Source organism: Corvus kubaryi, unplaced genomic scaffold (genome assembly GCF_017639235.1).
Source record: "Corvus kubaryi isolate FWS band 111438036 unplaced genomic scaffold, C.kubaryi_AGA036_p1.0 137, whole genome shotgun sequence".
NCBI classification, from domain to species: Eukaryota; Metazoa; Chordata; class Aves; order Passeriformes; family Corvidae; genus Corvus; species Corvus kubaryi.
The window spans coordinates 13,027,812-13,048,550 of NW_024580671.1; the positions used below are offsets into that span (position 1 = coordinate 13,027,812).

General features: G+C 37.3%; 1 protein-coding gene across 6 annotated transcripts in view; it reads left to right on the top strand.

Annotated features, from left to right (window-relative positions):
* Positions 1-19,806, top strand: part of SCAF11 (SR-related CTD associated factor 11) — a 47,440-nt gene extending 27,634 nt beyond the window's left edge. For 5 of the 6 annotated variants that reach the window (XM_042017915.1, XM_042017912.1, XM_042017913.1 and 2 more), the window contains 11 exons: positions 1-98; positions 1,126-1,193; positions 1,828-1,883; positions 4,245-4,351; positions 5,291-5,380; positions 6,708-6,814; positions 10,586-13,072; positions 15,107-15,450; positions 17,910-18,128; positions 18,572-18,691; positions 19,062-19,806. In XM_042017915.1, coding sequence (XP_041873849.1) covers positions 1-98; positions 1,126-1,193; positions 1,828-1,883; positions 4,245-4,351; positions 5,291-5,380; positions 6,708-6,814; positions 10,586-13,072; positions 15,107-15,450; positions 17,910-18,128; positions 18,572-18,691; positions 19,062-19,190 — 3,825 coding nt within the window. In that variant the 3' untranslated portion in view covers positions 19,191-19,806. The remainder of the gene's footprint in view (positions 99-1,125; positions 1,194-1,827; positions 1,884-4,244; positions 4,352-5,290; positions 5,381-6,707; positions 6,815-10,585; positions 13,073-15,106; positions 15,451-17,909; positions 18,129-18,571; positions 18,692-19,061) is intronic. The other variant, XM_042017917.1, reaches the window with a different exon arrangement.
* The last annotated feature ends 933 nt before the right edge of the window (positions 19,807-20,739 follow it).

The following is a 20,739-nucleotide window of genomic DNA, read 5'->3' on the forward strand; positions in this document are numbered from 1 at the left end:
GTTCAGGTTAAGAAACAGCTAAGGAGGAAGGAGGAAGAGGAAAACTGTGCCTGCAATAACAAAACTTACAGCCATGCAAAGATGAGAAGTTTTGTGAGGTTGGTTCTCCATGTAATTTCAAGCATTTGAATTGGAATATTCAAAATGTATAAAATGAACTTGTTTAACATGTACAGCCTGGAATTTTTGTAAAATTATTTTTATTATTTTAAAATAACTTATTTTTCCCCAGTGGTAGTTTAATTTTACTTTTATCATTGCTGTAATTCCCACTTGAATAGTTAAAATAGCAAGGAAGAAGTAGAGGGCAATGTATTTCTTGCATTGAGCTCTGTCAAAGTTGCAATTTTCAAGCAATTCTGACAAATTTTATATTAATTTGAAGTACGGCTAGATCAAATTTTAACAATATTTTTCTTTGTTTCTCTAAACAAACATCCACTTTCCTTGCATGTTATCATAAGCACTGGTGATGTTCCTCTTCTATAAAACATAGTTGTAGTCAAGACATGATTTTTTTTCTAGTAAGCTCGAGAGGGAACACTTCTGTTGTTATATGGAATTAACATTTCTGTTTTGATAAACTTTATCTTGTAACATTTGCTGCATTGTATAAGGGGAAGCTCAGGATTACAGAGATGAATTTTGCCAAATAGTGCATATCTAAAGTCAGTGTTTAATGGAATGTTTAAAAAAAAAAGACAGTTCTTGAGGTTTAATATGAAGCAGACTTCACTACAGAAACGATAACTGGAGATAATTTACCTTTTTTGACTCATAAGAAAATAAAATTCACCATTCTGAATTAACAGTGACCAATATTCTTAAAAGGAAGCAGGTTATAACGTCTTTCACATGTTGCCACGAAATCAAACAATTGAGCATTCTGATTTAATACAGGATATGAACTTCTGTGTAAACTGGTTTTCTTTTTTTTTATCTAAGCTTTTTGAAGCACTGTGGCTTTTGATATATGGAAGGTGATATTCATGATGCAAATTCAGGTTTTAATAGCAGTTAGAACTTGGTTTATGCACGCAAAATAAAAATACCTTAAATAGGAGCAGAGTTTGTTTGGAATGTGCCTAGAAACTGCTTTTTTAATGTCTTTTTTTGATCTTGCAGAAGGGCTGTATGTCCAGACAGAGGGCCAGTAACAGTAAAATTAAGCAGAATTGTGAAGAAAAAATACAGTAAGTTGGTATTTGTCCTCGATTTGCCAGAATTGCTGTTTTATTAAGGAACTCTAGAATATCTTTTCTTGATGAGCCAATTTAATTTTTTTAAATTGCTTACATTTGTATATAAAACCAAAATTCCAAGTAGTAGAAGTGGAACTTCTAGAACAGAATTACAGTATGTGAAACTCCTGTTTTTATATTACTGGAAAACTGCCTCTTCAGTTTCAGTCACAAGTCAAATGGATGTGGTTTCAGCCTCAAGTAATTTTCTGCATCAGGCAGCTGGAGAACAGCTAATGACTAGCTTTTATTCACAGAAGTGTTTTAGTGAGAGTTCAGGTACAAGCAACTCTTAGCTGTATTTTGTAGTTGCTATTCTGAGGGGCTTATTCAATAGAAATTGTTTGATAAGTCTGTTCATAACTTAGGAAATGAAGCAAATACCTGAAGAGGTAAAAACTGCTTCGTATCTAGAAAGCTATTGTGAAGGTGCATGCATTTTCATTTTACTCAGTTTGTATGTAAGCATTGCAAATGCATTCAAGACAGACGTTTTGTTAACCTCCCATTGCATTAATGATTTTGATGAACAGTCAAGAACTAATATGCTAAAGTTAAGATCTAAGTTTTGTTTCTTGTTGCACAGGTAATATTTTGTATGACAAACAAAACAAGAAAGCTTTGTCTGTGAAGAGAAACAAGGTTGGTTCTGATAATGAAACATTTGTAAATGCTTTTATTAGAGCATTTTGAAGGCTACCTTCCTGGTTATTTTCAAGGTTAACTTCTATTTGCTAATTTTAGTATGATTCAAACTTTTTTACTTGGTCTCTTTATGTCTTGAAGTAATTAGAATATAGGGCTAGGTTATAGGAGTGTCTTTCTCAGATTAAATTTAGTTTTGTGGTGGTAAATATTTTCATTTAGATTGGGATATTACACTATAAGATACTGAACTCTGTTTTCATCTATCTTCACCAAAGGAAGATGATTTCATCTACAAGCTGTTAGCCAAGCACCACTGTATGAAGATTTTCATTATTTTCAATAAAATACATAGATGTAATCAACCAAGTAATTTATGTGAATCTGCCATAGACATTATGGTTTGCATCAAGTTGGGGTTTTTTTTTAATGTGAGATTACTGTCAAGAATGTTTCTGTTTCCAGGTTTCTTGTTCATAAATCTTAGGCTATAAACACAGGATCACCCGATGCCAGATTTATAAGGAGCTGTAAAGGCTCTCTTGTTTGGTTTCTACCATCCCTCCTTTCAAAAATACTTTGTGTCTCTGGGACAGTTTTTGTTCAGTGCTTTCTTACTCATAGTTGTACCTGTAAATGAATGTGAATGAAAAGGTTTTAGGCCATAAATTTAATTCTGAAGTGTGAATGCCATCATTTGCCATCATTCTGTCTTACCTGAAATTTCAATATTTGGAGGAAAAGCTCTGTTCAAGTCCCTGTTTTGGCTACTGCTTTGTTTCACTTAGTGTGGGGTATATCCTGTGTATTTTCAATAGGTGATGGCCTGAGTTGTCACTTCAATTTGGTGCTCATTACACCATAGCTGTCAGGGACATCGTTAGCTCCAGTTTGCCCCTTCTAAATCAGGTATTTGGAAATTTTGGTTCTGTTACCCTGTAAACTTAAAGGTACCTTTCACTGAATTGAAGGGGTTTTGAACTGGAAAGATAGGGCTTAATGGTAGATCAGCCACTAATGTGACTTCATGTTGGGGAATGCTTTCATTTTTAGTTTCACTGATTTGTGGTGAAGTGATTAATAGCATTAATGTCTCAAATAGTACTGTTGCAAAAAAAAAGTGCATAAACAAAAGTAGAACCATTAAAAACCTTCAGGAGGAAGTACAGGGCTCAATTATCCTAGAGATGTTCAAAATTTAAAAGAATTTAAAAGAAAGCCCTGTTGTACTAACAACCACTTCATAAGGACATTTGTGGAACATCTGGATAGCTTTTTTAATTGGAGGGAGAAAGGCTAATGTTCGAAATTTATATTATTCTTAAAATAAAACTTAAACCCAGCAGTTTCTTAGGCAAAACCTAAAATTTGCGTGCTGATGAAATAGGGCATGTTCCCAGCAAAAGTAGCTCTCTGTGCCAAGGTTTGATGGAGCACATGGATAATGACTGCATACTGAGACATATATTTATATACATTCCATTACAAAGTTTATTTTTCACTTTGCTGAATTAAAATTGTGGGGGTATTCTAAATTCCTGTTTCAGAATACCAGTCATAGGGAATGAACAGGAAAGTTTTAGTCAGATTTGAGGTGGTATGAGCCCTTTAGGTGCTGTGGCAAAAATGGATCAGTGTAGGTAAGTGTGTCAGTGTGGGGAAGAGTATCTGGAGGGTTATTATTGGTTTGTTGATGGGGTTTGTTTTTTGGTTTTCCCCCAGCAGCCAGCCCCAGTGCCCAGCTGCAGAGCTCCCTGCATGCCTGCAGACAGTGACAGTGCACGGCTGGGCCTTGTTAGCAACATAAATAGGTGGTGGTGGTGGTATGTTTTGAAATACTAAGTGAGTTCTGAGTGTTGTGCCTCTGTGTGAGGGCCCAGTAACTAGACACACCAGTCTGTTGTCAATTTTTTATTCCTGCCTGAGAGCAAAGGAGAATCCCAGCTACCCTCATTATGTTTTCTTGTTACTTGAAACAGAACAGTTGGTGAACTGCTGTGCAGGGGTGTGAAGATGCTCGAGCTGTACCTACTGTGGTGCATTAGGTAGCAGAATGGTGCAATAGTGAAGATCAGGCTTATTTATTTGTAGTGTCTGTGTAGAGCATTAAAGATTTTGCTTTATATAAAATAAGAAGTATATCTGCAAAGAGCAGGTGTTGAAAATTTAGAAAATGAATAGAGAAAATTTGTTTGCTGTAACTGCAAATCTCTGCATATACCTATGGAGCTATTATGGTTTCTGCTTTTTGTGAGCTAAAGTCTTGCTGACCTAATTTAATTTCAGTGCATCTTCATGTATTTAGTGTTAATTATTTTATTTTGGGTGTCTTTAATTCATCATTTATTTTTTGTGTAGCCCAGAAGACAGACCTGTTGGAACGAGTGCATCAGAACTAATTTCTTCAGCACGCTTCTGGCTGGTGGCAGCAGTGAAGAATCCTTTTTTAGCTGTAGAAATGACTGGTTAGTGTGTACTAGCGCTTCGTATCAATTGATGGGTTACTGTCTTGTAGATTCTGAAGTTCCTTCTGCTCCTACTTGTGTATATATTGCCTTGAAATACTGAAATTGAAAGATTGCCAGGGTTTTTATTCATTGATGAAGAGCAGCTAAAGTATAAACACAAACATTTAAAAATGAGTACTGTTAAGGGCACATGCCAATTTCTCTCATTTGTTCAGCATAAGAAGCACACACTTGAGTATTTAATCTCATTGATTTAATAAGAGTTTTATTTTTAGTTTATGTTTAATTCCTTGCTGAATTGAAGCCTTGGATAGGAAAGGCTTAGCCCTGTTATTACAACAGCAGTTACCAAAAGAGTTAACAGTAAATATCCTGGTTTGTATCAGAAACAGTCTTCTTTGCTGTTGTTCCTTGATTCCAAGAGGAATACTTTAAACATCCATGAAGCAATTTTGCATTAAGCAAAATACTTAATTAAGCCTAATACTTAAGAATGGGTGTATTAAAAAAATTGTTCACTGAATAGATGGAAAAAGAACAGTCCAAAAGAATGTTATTTGGATAATATGGCCTAATAAAAAAAAAAAAACTACTATGTCTGTGTGTTTTTGACAGTCTGTAAAACATGAACTTCTTGCCATGCATGTAACAGAATTTATTTGTCAAGATGCAAGTTTTTCCATCCTTCAACTCCCCAGCAGATGCATTTCATCTCCTGTTTTCCATTCCATCTGCTTTATTTATTTAGGACTTTTTTTATGTTTACTGTGACTGTGTTTTTCCTCTAAGCAATAACCAATGCATGGTTTAATCATGACTGTTGAAAGTTCTAATACAGTTAAATTAAAGTCATTGGTAGAAGCAATTACTGAAATACAAAGTCGTCATAGTACAAAGTTACTTTTTATAACTTCTTGTATGAAATTTATCTTTCAGTACAGAATTCACAGAAGTCAATGCAGGGATCAGACAGAAGAGACAGGAACTGGAATTGTCCTGTTCATCTGTGATTGCTAGAGTTGAAAGGTCTGTGTTTGGGATTCATAGTGGATCTTAATACTTCAAGTTTGGAGTTTGATTGATTCAAATTGCTCTTTAGATAGTATATCATTTTCGTGAAACTGAATAGCGTTTACATTTAACTTGTTAAATTTTTGTGTATTTGCTGCTTGGTATTTTTATGTCAATAGATTCTTTTCTGTATGTCTTAATACTTTTTTGGTACTCATGACAAGCATAGTAACTCCACTGAATTGTGCATCTTAATGTGTCACCTTTTCACAGAAATGTGAGTTTGAATGTATTTTCTATTTGGAAGCTAATATTCAATGAGTTTTTAAAATTATTTCTGTCCCTAGATATCAAATTATATTTGCTTTAACATCAGTCTGATTCTGATTCCCCACACTACCCTGTACCCTCTTTCATGGGTTGATTCTATCACTTTTTCTGTCATCATTTAGGAAAAAATACTGTTTGCATCTAAAAAGAGCTAGCAGGAGCTCTATCAAGTGAAATAGAGAACATAAAATAATTCTATGGGTTTTTTTGTTAGAGAGCAGATGTGTGTTAAAACATGCCCTAAGGATATTTTTGTGAATATAAAGCAGAACCACAAAAATAACTGATTTTAAAATAACACAGTAAGAAATTGGTTCTATAATCTCAATTTCACTACATATCTCTTTACTCTCTTTGGTATAAAAACAAATAATAAAGTTAAAAGAGGAAGTGAAGAGTTTTTTAATTATAATAAAAAATTGCATCTAGGTTTGAAATAATTTAATTGTTGTATATGTACGTTTTCTTAAGGGAAGTTTCATTATCACTCAGTGTTAATGTAAAGAATGTAGATCTCTAACTAAACTGTTTTTGCCCAAGGTTTGCTGAGGGAGTCTGAATAAGTATATATTTCTTTTGTTTGTATGAAAAAAAAAAGAAGCCTTTTCTAAATTCTCATGTAGACTATTTCTCAGTTTTCTGCAGAAAAGGTTGCTGTTCTGCTGAGGTACTAAATCAGCAGTCAGACTCTCATTTCCACCAGTATAACCTACTAGTTTGGAGTAGGCTATTACTGATCGATGTTTGACTTTAAAGAAAGATAGATGTATATTGCTTTAACATAACATACTTTGTTCAAACAGTTTTAATAGATTAGGCAGTAAAATGAGCCTGAAATTAAATATGACAAAGAAGAGTTTTGTTCACTGTCAGCTTTGTGTTTCTCTCCAGCTGTGATGAAGTTGGAAGGGTTGTAGTTGCCTAATGTGTTTTGGTTTTGTGCATTGTTTCCAAAACTTGCTGCAAACAGCTTTAACAACTAATGTTACTGCTTTTGCTTTTACTTTTCCAGAGTTCCTTTAATATCTTATGGAGCTGAAGCTGAGGCCTTTCTTCTCACTTCTTCTGCAGTGGCTGGGAGAGTTCTTCCAACAAATATCAGGCCTTCAGAAAACTTTGGTAAACTTTTTTTTTGTAAGTTTTATTTATAGCTCATGTGGAGTATTGTTAAAATATGACTATCAGGAATCAAACAGAGTTAGTTACACTTAATGGTGAAAAAAAAATCTGTTTCGATGCAGTTTGGTACTATTTCAAAGCCAGCTACTTAATTTCTGAAATTGGAATACAGACCATGAATCATCCACCCCAAAGCTGGTATAACTTTTTCTTTTGAAGATTAAATTAGTAAGTATTTATGTAACTTAATTCTATTTCTAATTGCAACACTTTTTTCTTTTGTGCTCTTCTTTCTTCGTTTCCCATTGTTCAAGGATAAATCTTGTTTTGATGCATTAAGAATGGTGTGTTTCAGAGGTATATTGTGCAGTGTCGGGAACAAACTTCTCTGACAGAGAAGAACATTAGTCAGGAAGCAGTGAAGTGTATGGATCTCTTTCAGTTTATCTACAAGCTCTGCAGGCAAAAGCTTGCAAAAGTACTGGAGCTCCAGGATCTGTCAGGAAAGTGGCAGAAGACAAGACACGGAAGGAATTGCCTTCCTCCAGTTACTTTAACAGCCTCTGTCTCCACACTCAGCAAGAATGTAGTTTCTCTTCCAAAAGGCTGCACAAGTTCAAAGAAGTGGAAACAAAGGAGTCCTATTTTTTAAGGCTAGAGTTAATACCTTCTTTGAATTAGGAATCACACCACTTGCCTAGAAGGCAAAGAGATAGGACAGATTTGGGTCTCCTGGCTTACAAAAATTGTGTGGAAGTAAATTGCTGGAAGGAGATAGGTAGTAGAAGGATCATGAAGAACTTTCTTTGTTCATTCATATTCTTTATTCTTTTTAAAGGTATGTATTTCACCTCCACATTTCCCTGTGAAAAGCGGATAGGTTGCTTCCTCAGATCTCTGATGTTTGGCAGTGCAATGTAACTGATCCTTCCACATTTTGGTTCTAGTAGTATGCATGTTAGCTCATACCTCTTGACTTCCCTTTCTACCTTTCTATTTCTATAGTCAGGCTTTTTTATTAGGATGCACTGGAAGCATTAAAAAATTATATTTAGAACAGAATTTTGTCAGTTTTCTTGATTAGAAGCTTGATACTTCTACTGTGGACAAAGATTGAATTTTAAGATTAGTGCCGACATACTACAATGTTTTAAGATTCCGAGTTCTAAGTAATCTTCAAGTTTTGTTTAAAGACTTTCCATTGATAAGGAGCATGCAGGAAGTAAGAGTCTTAAAATTTACTAGTAAAACCTAGGGATGGTGGATATGAAGATGTCCCTTGAGGATTTTAGTCACATTCTGTTGAGTGAGTATTCCTTCCCCATTTAGTTTTTACATAGCATCTGAGTAAAAGGCTGACATGCATAAGAAAAGGTAAAGAGAAAGTATTCTAACAGAATACTGTTAGAGATGCATGGCAAATATATATATCAAAGGACACTGGCTTTTTAAAAAGGTGGAGAAAAGGAGAATGAAGAAAACAGATGCATTTAAGAAAAGATGCAAACTGGTTCTTGCATTTTTTACTAAATTGTGCCTAAGGTCATATCATAAGCATTTTTTGTTTTCTTTTTACACTCCCCTCAACTTTTGGTCACACCTAAAGTATACAGTTTTGCATCAGAGTACCAGCTGACAGTAGCTTCCAGGGTAGTTCAATGAGGCATACAAATACCAGTGATGATCATGTAACTGCAGTGCCTGAATCATCCCTGTAGCTGCTGCAGTTTTAAAAGTCTGTTACCATTTAATAGTCTTTTTTACTAATTTGACCTGAAAATGCATTAGTGACTCTACAAATACTACTATGATTTATGCTGGCATTATGCAGTTTTTGTGTGATAAAATATTTTTCAATAAAGAGTCAGTGAGCTGAAATGCCTTGTATTTGGTCCAAGTCCAAAGCTTGTGAAGCTTTTCTGTTAAAATTTTAAGTAGTAGGCATGCTAAAAAGAGGTTTCTGCTTCACATGTAGATTTTGAATGTGTTAGAAAAATAACTCAGCTTTTAATTCTGTCCGGATTCGTACATTCCACTTGTATTCTGCTGGGTTTTTTTTTATTATTGCAAGATGGTTACTTCTCCCTTGAAGAAAATTATCACAGATATTAAAAATGTGAAATGTCATGTAACATCTGACTTGATTTCCTGGCTACTGTAGTAGGTTTGAAGACATAATTAGTCTGAGACAGCCACCTGTTTGAGTTAGTGCTGGTTAACCACTGTAAAGTCACTTTGTAACAAAATGATTGGTGAGACTGGTAGAGTAGATAACCGAAATAGTGTCAGTCACCTGAAATTCCTTTGGAAGTTCTTACCATCATGATATTTTCTTTTAAAGACATGGTACCTTCTATACAGTTGATATTGTTGGTTTTCATTATCTTAAGTGGTCATTTGATCATTGGACATACGAATCCCAAAACCACTATTGTATTTTTTTTCATGTTCAGGCAAATTATTGTGTGTTTGCAAGGAAGGTCAGAAGATGTAATTATAGTCCTCTGCTCTTTTAAAGGCTAGCGAAGTGGTTGTGGAGTTCATTCTCTGACATAATTGCTTGCATTTAATACAGTGAAAGGTTTTTTTGTTCTGCTAACAAAGTAGTAAGTGGTAGAAAGAGGCTTTTTTGCTGTTACTTACTTTTCTTATTCCGATCTTACTTTTATAAAATCTGCTTATGCATACATCAGACAAATATTTTAGTGTAGCAAAAGCATGGGAAATAATGTTGTACAAGGAGTTAAAATCACATTTGTGATATGAGAGATTCATTGCAAAAACCATAGCAATTAATCTTTCTTAGTAAGTTTGCACTATTTTTGTATGAAATTGAAGCTGTAAAATAATTCATTTAAACACCACATTCTTGATGCTTCCTGAAATCTACACAAAGCGTGAAACAAATTAATGGACATCTCAAGAAATTAATTTAGTTCTGAAGTATTACATTCAAGTATATTTACTTAATTATCTTTAATTCCATAAGCCTTCATAGCTATTGGCAGTGCAGTCTTCCCTGTGCAGTGAATATAACCCTTGGCTTCCCTACCAAGACTTTTGTCAAATGGTAGATGGCATGAAATAAATTAGTGCAGTACTAACACAAGAGATGAGCTGCTTGCTAGGTGTGCCTTAATCATTCTTTGTAGAGCTTTAGTGTTTTTTTGATGCACTGCAGGCTGCCCCAAAAGTTGCACTCCCTGTTCACTTAAATGCTGCAGGCACCTTGGGTACCTTGTGGCAGAGTTTAAGTTCAGTTTGCCCTGTAACTGGTGAATAAGTTTGCACTGTCATTGCTGTGTCTGATCAACTGCTGCCTGTGTGATCATCCCCTGATGGCCATTGGAAAATGTCCCTTTCTCTAGTGCTGAGCTTCACTATCAACAGGCCTGTGTTATAGACTGACAGGAACTGCTATATGCTAACAGCGTTGTGTGGATAATTCATTACTTTTCTAACAGCTTAAATGCTGACTGTCTTTGAGCAGCCATGTCAATAACAGATTCATTGTGAATGCCATCACTGTCCATGTAGCCGTGCTGGCACTGCTTCTCAAGTGTGTGTTCAGATGTCTGATGTGTCACTTTAACTTGCTTCTGTTCTTGAAAACAACCAGTCTTCATTTAAAAAAGAAAAAAAAGCTGTGGCAGTATTTCATACTAAATCTTAAATTGTATTATTTGAGGGTATCTGTTACACTGCAGATGTTCTTAACTATGTTCAGATAAATGGTTATTATCAAATCTTAATGTGTTCTATTTTTATTAGAATCTTTAGGCAAAGGATATGCTGTTGCATGTACCCAAGAAGGAGAAGAGAAAAAGGAAGCTTCTGGTTCATCTGGCACTAGAGGAAGTAGGAGGAAATCCGTTACTACTACTCCTATGAGGAGGTCTGCACGAAACAGCAAAAATGAGGTTCTGAGTCAGTCTCACAGCTCCCCTCAATCAAGCAGTTCTGCTTGCAGTGCCTCTGATAGCAATAACCCATCTCTGAATAAAACTCATGCAGAACCAGAGAAGGCTCCTCCAAAACGCAAGTCTAAAAGAGCAGTTAAACAACAAACACCTGCAGTTAAAAAGAAACTCAGAAGTTCTGTGCGTCCTGAAAAATCGCCCTGTGGTTCAGTGGAAGATGATGACATTGCTGAGCCTGAAGCAGTTCTAACTTTAGATAAAGACCATCAGTCAGATAATGAAAGCAATAATGCAAGCCTCTCACAGAAGAATAATGTGGAAACAGAATCTGCTAATGGATTGGAAAGCTGTAGCGAGCATGCAGAAGTTGAGGAAACTACAGGAGAATGTGACAGAGATGAAGATACTTCAGGCAATGCAGATGTAAGTTTTTCTCTCCAAGAACCCCCAATACTAACTTTAGGAAGTGAAATTCAGGAATTTGAAGTAAAAGAGGCTACTGAAAAAAAAGTAGATCTTACCAATCAGGACAATTGTGAAAATACTCTTGAACAAATGGAAACAGTAGCTAGTCCCAAAGATGATGTATGTGACCATGTAACTTCTGAAAAAGTAGATCAGGCATCATGTAGTCCTCAAAAAGAATTAATGGAGAACACAGAAACTTTGACAAAAGTAGATCGGCCCATAGTTAGTCCAGAAAATGAATTGCTGGAACATCTGGAACCTTTGGGAAAAGATCAGCCATTAGAGAGCCTTGGAAGTGAATTGCCTGAGCATCCTGAAGCCATGGAAATAGATAATTCTGAGACTGAACTAAAACCAGTAGCAGACTGTGCAAATACAAAACCTGTTCAAGATGAAAAACCAGATGCATTAATACACAGTATTTCTATGGACAGTACATCAGAAGAACCCTTAGAAGAGAACACCATTTCAGAAAGTGAAAAGGGTGGAACTTCAGAATCACCACACGTAAATGCTGAACATAAACATTTTGGTGAAGATAACAATGAAATGATACCAATGGACTGTGACTCATTTTGCAGTGACCAGAATGAACCTAAGATTGAGCAGTTACCACCAGCTGAAAGTACAGAGCAAGGAGAAGTGAACTCCTTACAGTGTGATATGGGAAACTCTGCATCAGGTTCTGATGAAAAAGATGAAACTCTTTCTCAAGAAAGAGAGTGCCAGCCAGAGCTCAAAAAAGAGAAAAAGGCTCGAACTAGAAGATCTAGATTTCACTCTCCATCGACAACTTGGTCTCCTTCTAGGAGAGAGGGCAGGAAATCTCAGTCACCAGTCCCTAAAAGGGAGACAACTGGAGACAGGAGCTCACGATCACCCAAGAAGGCAAATGTGAGAGAGGGAAGGAGATCCTTATCTTGTTCTCCAAAGAGAGACACGCTCAGAGATGAGAAAAAACCACCATCTCAATCTCCCAAAAGGGAAACTGTCAGGGAAAGCAGGAGATCATCATCTCGATCAGGAACTAAGGATTCACCTCCAAGGCGAAAATCTAGGTCTCGAAGCAGTGATAGAGATAATCAAAGAAGAGATCGTGACAGAAGGAATAGGAGGTGGTCTAGGTCACGGTCACGATCTAGATCAAGATCACGATCTAGGACTAGAAATAAAGGCACGTCATTTTCTAGAAATGAGAGGGAAAGTCATTCACCTCGATGGAGAGAGAGATGGGCAAATGACAGCTGGAGGAGTCCCAGGGGAAATGATCGATACAGAAGTGATCAAGAGAAACAGAGTGAAAATCTTAAAAAAGAGAAGGACAATACAGAAAAAAGCAATGATGATCAATGTTCTTCAGACAAGCAGAGGAATGATTGTCCAGACTGGGTAATGGAGAGGATAAACTCTATTCCTGAAGTCAGGAATAGAGAGAGAGAGAAGCCACATTGGGAAGAGGGCAGGCATGATAATGCAGGACCGTCTTGGAATAAAAACTTTGGCTCAGGTTGGATTCCAAATCGAGGGAGAGGCCAGCGTGGCCGAGGTGGGCGTGGCCGAGGTGGTTTCATGTTTGGAGACCAGAGTGACAATCACTGGCAAAACAGAAAACCTCTCTCAGGGAACTCAAATGGTTCTGGGAATGAAGCTTCAAGATTCTCAGAACAGCAGCCATACAAGCGTAAGAATGAGCAAGAGTATTCGTTCGATACACCCGCCGACAGGTCTGGGTGGACATCTGCATCCAGCTGGGCTGTGAGGAAGACTTTACCTGCTGATGTGCAGAATTATTATTCAAGAAGGGGACGCAATTCATCGAGCCCACAGTCTGGATGGGGAATGAGACAAGAAGAGGAGACACCTGAACAAGGTATTAATGGTTTTGAAATATAATAGCTTAGTCACAGATGCAGTAGCTGATTAAAATCCTGTCACATTGTCCTGTGATCTGGTCTGCTGATTAGTTCTTTAAAAAATAATTTGGGGTGAATCCATACTCTTTTTACAATATGGAGGGGTAAAGGTGTGGAGTTTGGTGATTTCTTGTATTTTGATGGCTTCTTGGTTTTGAGTAAAGTTCAAGTTTGGGTTTAAGGACTGTGCATCTGAAAAGTGCTGCTGAAGTAAATTGATTTGGCTGAAGAGAAAGCGTATCTTCTTCATGGTTACTTTTGGCATCTGCACAATTTTAAAAAGGCTGATTTGTTTCAAAAAGACATGAATTTGCCTGTGCAGACCCACACGACAGATTTTAGAGATGACAAAGCACCATGTTGATGTTAATCTTGCTCCTAAATAAGCACAGTCCTGTTGAAATGCTTTAAAAAAAAAATCTAGGGAAATTTATAAATACAAAACCAGTGCTTTTACTGTATTTCAGTATTAAAATTCCTCTAAAATGTCAATATAAGTCTAAATTAGTTTTTGAGGAGTTTTTTTATCTAAAAGACAACTACCCTGCCATAAATAAACATTTTGGTAGAAATAAGTTAACTGTGGATGAGATTGATTCTGAATAGCTAAGAAGTCATCCACAGATTATTAATGCCCTGATTAATAATCTTTAAAGGTAGATGTGAATTGAATTTAAAAACTATAAAATCCATTTCTAAAGACAACTGCACTTGCACTCTCACACTGTCACCTTGTTTTGCCTTTCATTTTTATCCATTTTCTTCCCATGTGCCAGCAGTTTTCTCCCTCTTCTGAGAGACAACTGCATCAGTGGCTTCCTAGTTTTGAGGCAACACTTTCACCTTTTAATCTGCTGCAGGGAAAGCTTACCAAACCTGTAACTGAAAGCATTTTGTGATTCAAAGACTTTTTCTTATAGTTCAGGAACAATCATGCTGTTACTCACTTTTGGAACCTGAATTCAGCTGAGAATAGTACAGCAAGCTCTCATAACTGGATAAAACAGGCCATCATGACACGGTTCGGAATGACATGGTCCTCCAGGGCAACCTGCTTTTGCTGACCTTGCTTGAGCAGGGAGGTTGGACCAGAGAGTCTCAATAGGTCCTTTCCAACCTCAGTGATTCTGCTATCCCATTATCACTAAAAATGAGGATTTGGGCTGACACGTAAGGCCCTAGATTGCGATCCCTGTGATTTAGATGTCAGGGTTCCTCAAGAAAGGGATTCTAAGGAAGGACATTTAAATTACAGCCTATCAATCATTTCTCCAAACGAATTTCTTGACTTCTGGAAGGCTTGCTGCTTGTGACTAGATTTTAACTTTTTGGCTTCTGTTGAAGAGAAGATTGGATATCAAAGTAATTTATTTAAGAAGTGCTACCTGCTACCCCAAGAGTTTATTTTTACTTCTAGGCTTTACCTGTTATACCACTATGGGGTTTTGGAACAACTCTTTCTGAGTATGAGTATCTCTGAAATTGTTTGAGGAATACTCAATACAGAAATACTCAGTGTGAAAAATCCCAGCTGAGTATTTCTGTAATTACCAGAACTGTACAGTGAGTGTGTGTGACTCAGGCAAAGGGAAGCAGAGACTTGCTGTGGTAATGTGTGACTAACCTTCTGCAGTTGTGGAACTGGATAAATTATGTTGTCTTCCTGCTCTTTGGTGAAAAATTGCGGTTTCATTGTGATGAAATAATTTATTGGCTGTGTTATAGGAAGAAGTAGAGAACAGAAATTCAAAATGCAGGCTTCCATAGTAACCTGAACTTTTTAAACTTGGAAGCTAGCATTTGGTTTCATGACATATATGGTGGTGAGTGCTGTGTAATAATGTAATGCAATATCTTGAAAATACTCTGATTATAGAAAGCTTTTTGATAATCTGTCCTTAATTAAGAGTTTAAACACCTGGCTCCGCTTTTGCTTTATGAAGTACAGAATTTCTTCTTGATATACTGTCTGGTTTTTTTTTTTTTTGCAGATCCAAATCTCAAAGACCAAGGCAACCAGCAAAGTGATGGTTCTCAGTTACCAATAAATATGATGCATCAACAAATGAATGTAATGCCACAAGTGAATGCACAGCACCAACCTATGAATATCTTCCCGTATCCAGTGGGTGTCCATCCTCCCTTGATGAATATGCAACGAAATCCTTTCAACGTCCACCCTCCAATGCCCATGCATCTCCCTACTGGAGTGCCTCTCATACAGGTAGCTGCTCCCACAAATATTTCTCAGGGATTACCTCCGCCTCCACCTCCACCCCCACCATCTCAACAAGTCAACTACATTGCTTCACAGCAAGATGGAAAACAATTGCAGGTATGCTTTATCAGAAGCCATGGCAGAGCAGTGGTGAAATAATACCAGTTAAGGATTCTTTATGTCGAATACCATAAATTTATACTTGCAGTTTCTTTCTCTCTTGCCTGTTTTCTTCCACCCCACACCAAATTTGAAGTGGAAGCATCCATGAGCATATGGGTTGTTCAGAGACTGTAGCTTTTAAATAATAACAACACACAACATCATAACTGGGTTTCTGTGGTAGTGGAACACTGAAAAATTTCATCAGTTTTGTCCATTACCTTTTTCATCTTAGAAGTGACCTGCTTCCAAAACTAAATTTTCCCCTTCCAAATGTGATTTTTAAGCATTTTAGGAAATGTTTGAATCCCCTTTCAGCAGCATGTAGGAAGTGATCTAAACTTCTGTGTTGCATTTCTCATCCCATGGGGTCTATCAGCAGAGGAAAATTGCTGAGTACTGCATGGCACCCATTTGTTCCACACTTCCATTCTCCAGCTGTCACCATCTCAGTGGCTTCCCCATACATGCATTTTCTATTCTGTGTAATCTTTTGAGCGTTTTTATTAATAATTTCTGAGGCCTCTTTGATGTTCTTTACTTCCCCCTTCTTACCTGATTCTCCCGGTTTTGCATGCCCTGTTTGAGACCTAACTCCCACTTTATTTCTCCAGTTTCAAAAACACTCTGCCATGCGTAGGTCAGACCATCTTTTTATGACTCTCAAGATATCTTTAAAACAACTCTCGTGTATGTGAGCTCCTCCTGTAGCCAGCTGTTTATATTAAGAGCTTTTATATCAGGGAAAGGAATATGAACAACTTGGAGGAGAATCCATGGCCCTGCAAGAAGATGTAATGCTGCATTTATGATAAGTAAAGGGCTCTTCAGGAGCTGACTGGGGTTTGTGCTTTTCTTTTGCTGCTGCCTATTCTAACCTAAAATGCTTTCCCCTACACTGCAGGTTGAAAAAGTGATGTTCTAGAACAAACAATTTCTAACCCTGTGTTTTCATGCATCATCTCTAAAGATCTGAAGTGAACTGATAAATGGCCTACATTGTTCTCACTTTTCACTGCTGTCATCTGTTCATATTCGTTAAGTTAGAACAAGGAGAGTTAAGTGCTGTGGGAAATACTGAGTGGGGTTGCAGGTCATACGAAATAACTTAATACACTGCAAAGTAAACCAGCAAGGTACTTCTGGTACTAAAATCCTGGTAGATTGCTTGCTGATTTGATTAATGCCTCCTGTCTGTAATTAAAATATTTTCACAATTGGAAATCCAGTAAGTTTAACCTCCAAAAGTGTAAGAAGTCAGAATATAGGCTACCAGCCTCTGAAATGAGTATCTAATGCAGCAGTAAATGTGTTTCTGTAAAGATTGTGTACTGCTGCAAAACACAGTTACTTCTTGTTAAGCCCGTGTTACACTGGTTGCTCGTACCTGCTTTTGTGGACTGATGTCCATGAACCTGAATGCTCTAGGGAGCCGCTGCTGCTTTTTCTTTGAGCTTTCATTCATTGGTTCCTCAGGGGTAGCATAATAGAAATGACTGAATACTGCAGGACACCAGCTGTCCTTCCTGTTGAAAAGAAAATGAAGAGAGCATGCTGGTGAGCGTTAGTATGCTGATTATAACAGCTCCATTTCTCTTTCCAAAGAGCTCAAATTCCTGTTGCATTATTTTCCATCTGGATAAATGCAGATGTATAAAGAAGTAATGGTGATGACCTGCAAAAAGGCAGTGTTTAGTGTAGCCTGCCAGAAACATGTCAGGAGGATGGTTTGGGCTTTTGCTAAAAATGGCCTCTATCTGAAGTCTGAGAGCTACTTAATTTCTCAGTTCCCAAGTATGTACAGTGCCTTTTGGTGATGTTTGGAAATGACCAGAAAATGGCTTTCCCTGAAAAACAGATCCTGGTACTTCAGCCAGCATTTCATCTCTAGCCTGTGTATTTACATTTGAAATGCATTTGCAAGTTCAAGCTGATAACCAATATGAAAATAGATGTTTTCAAAGCAGCATCATTATGATGCAGGAATGCAAGTATGGCTTAAGATACCTTTTGCATGTGTGTTTAGGTGCTGATTTTTTTTAAAAAATGTTTACTTATCACAGCCCTGTTTTGTAAATCAAATTGATTCTGCAGCCATAAACTTCCTTCCCCCTGTACTAACACCCTCCATGCCTGTTTGCAGGGTACTTTATTACTGGTATCAGAGCTAGAAACTGGCAGCCACTGTGGTGACATGGAAGATGCTTTACTTCTCAAGCTCTTCTTTTTATTTTTTCCTTTGAGTAGATCTAATGTAATGTATGTACTTTCCATAATAATGGGCAGTGTGGGAATTAGGTAATGAACCAAAGCATGCAGTATTTGTGCTCATTCTGCAGCAGCTGAGACTCCTAGAAAGGCACATTGCCATATGGAAGAATGACTTATTAACAGCTGATAACTTTTTAAAACAGGGTGTTCCAAATGCTGCTCATGTAAGTAACAGCATGAGTGCTCCAGCCTTGCCTGCTCCAGCAGCAGTCCTGGGAAACGTGGGAACAGTTCAGGGACCAAATTCGGGTAATGCAACGTCATCAGGTCACGTGAAGAGCTCTAATGCAGCTGTAAAATTGGGAGAAAACAAAGCAAGTGTAACAGTGGAAGCCAGTGCAGATAGCTCGAAGAAGGACCAGGCAAGTTCAAAGTTCAGCATATATTTATATATACACTGTCTATATATTTACATTAAAATGTATAAATATTAATTTTTATGTAAATGCATTTTGATATACTAAAAAATAGCAAGTTATGACAATAACCCTTCAGTGTAATATGCTCCATACCATTGTGTGTGTAATATTTTTGTGGCAGCCATAGGACACAGATTAGCAACTGACTCTTTAATGTAGTCTTCTTTAAAGCAGCACTATTATGAATATTACTTGAACTGCTGTGGGAAAATGTTCTGTTCTTAGCAGAGTACAGGCAGCTCCCATGAGAGCTGAAATGTGTGGGGGGGGGGGGCTGGTGGTTTTCTAATCTTCTGTAGCAACCTTTTTCCTGTGAAGTTTTAATTTGTGATTGATAAAGATACATAGGCAGTGAAAAATAACACTCAAGTTTGTTTTCTCTTCAGAAACTGCTAATTCAAGAAAAAGCAGCACAAGAGGTCAAGCTCGCGATTAAACCTTTCTACCAAAACAAAGATATCACTAAGGAGGAATACAAAGAAATTGTGCGGAAAGCTGTGGATAAAGTGAGTTGGTGCAGTGATCCGAGCTGCACACATTTCACCTGGGGCAGGCTTTGGGCTGCATTTCTCGTTCTTGTGGGAACAGCTCATAGTTGCTGGAAAGGGCGAAGAGGGAGAAGCAAAAATAGCTTTCTTCTTTCTCCATCCACAAGAGCTTTCCTTGGCTTCTCAGAACAGAACCTGGTTATTGTGTGGAAGAGTTGAATGGGAATTCAGAAGTATTTGGGAAGCAATCGGAAAGTATTAGGAGTTTTAAAATATGTTTTGCCTGGGATGGAATAATCAGGAGTGTGGGGGAAATAAATTAATAATATGGGACTATGGCAAATCAACGGAAGTGTTTCAAGTGTCTTTGTTCTTTAAACTGTTGTAGGTTTGTCATAGCAAGAGCGGAGAAGTGAATTCTGCAAAAGTGGCAAATCTAGTGAAAGCGTATGTAGACAAATACAAGCATTCACGGAAGAAAAATCCTGAAGAGGCAGTCTCCTGTGAAAGGAAATAGAATATGTTTTCATTTTTTAGTTTTGTTCTATCTGCAAAGTGCAATTTCAATGTGAACTGTTAACTGAAAATTGTACATGACAGTGATTTGAATTTGGTTTTGATAAAATTATTTTTCAAGGTAGTGTATAATGTTTTGTTTAAAGAAATATAGATCTGCAGGGCAACTTCTTTATTCCTTTTTAAAAACAGATGTCTAAAAAGAATAAAGGTGTAAAGAAGAATCATTAGGAATGTACGATTGTGTGGATACGTAGATGTACAGCATTTTGACTTGAATAAGAGAGTGCATTAAATTAGAAACTTCTGAGTACGCTGGGTTTGGAACAGGTATGTACAGTACATGTGATCAGTCAGATTAAAGTAAAATTTTTCTTTTGATTGCTCCCTAATTATAGCAAAGGTGAAATAATTAATTGCATTGACAAATATTTCTAGCGTTAACTGGACAGGCTGAATGCAGGGGTCACAATATGTATATTAAAAAAGCACATGGAGTTGCCTGAACAACCGTTTAGATTTTGAAAAGAAAAGTCATAAACAGTAAAACGTGGTGCCCAAAAGCATGGGTGCTGCACAGCTGTTGTAACACCAAATAAAACTTATGCTGCTTGGTATTGTTTGTGATGTTTTTCAATTTGTTTCAAGATAGTGGGATAACTTGAATAATTTTTATGTGTTGAAAGCCCTCAGTCACCACACACTGATAACCACAGTTCAGGTTGTGCCCTTAGGCTAGTGGGGAATTAGTGTACTAGAGCTGGATATTCAGAAACAGAAAAGTTTCTTCTTCAAGTGAAATCAGGAAAGCTGAAATTTATTGTTAGGTTCCCAGCTGACCAGAGACTGCCAGTTGTGCCAATCTCAGCTGCATAATACTTTTCTCCATTAATTAGGGACTGTGGCGTGGATCACCAGACTGGTACTGGTGAGCCCATTGCATTGGAAGCCAAATGTCTTCCTGCTTCCCTGAGCACTGGAGAGAGGTTATTAGAGGTACCACAAGCATTGTAAAAAACAGCTGTGGGGTCACTGAATGTGCCTGGGGAATGCTTACACCTAAGGTAAAACCAATTTTACTGAGGAAGCAGCAGGGAGACTTGCTGGAATACTGGGATCACTGTGTGTTCCTTAGGGAAAGAACAGCTTGAGATCCTTCTCAAAGGAGTCCTACTCTGATTTGTTCCCTTACTCTTACACAGTGCTATTAAAATCTTGTCACTAACCCTCCAGTCCTGTTGTGCCGTAACAGCTCAGCCTGGCTTCTGCTCCAGCCCGAAGTTGCCTGGCCCAGAAGCAGGAATAAAACATTTTAACAGAAAGTATCAGTTTTCTGAGAAATTATCTCTTTGTAGCCAGCCAAATTACCTGTTTTTGGCAGAAAACACAGTCTCACTCTCTTAAGTAACTTTTGCAGAAGCCTGAGGATGAAATAAGGGATATCCACCCTGGTACACATGTGTGGTGTAGAGAGAGAAGTGTAAAAATGTGATGTTTGTCACAACAGTTGATTGCTTGGTTTTAACTATAACTTTCTGCAGACTTAATGA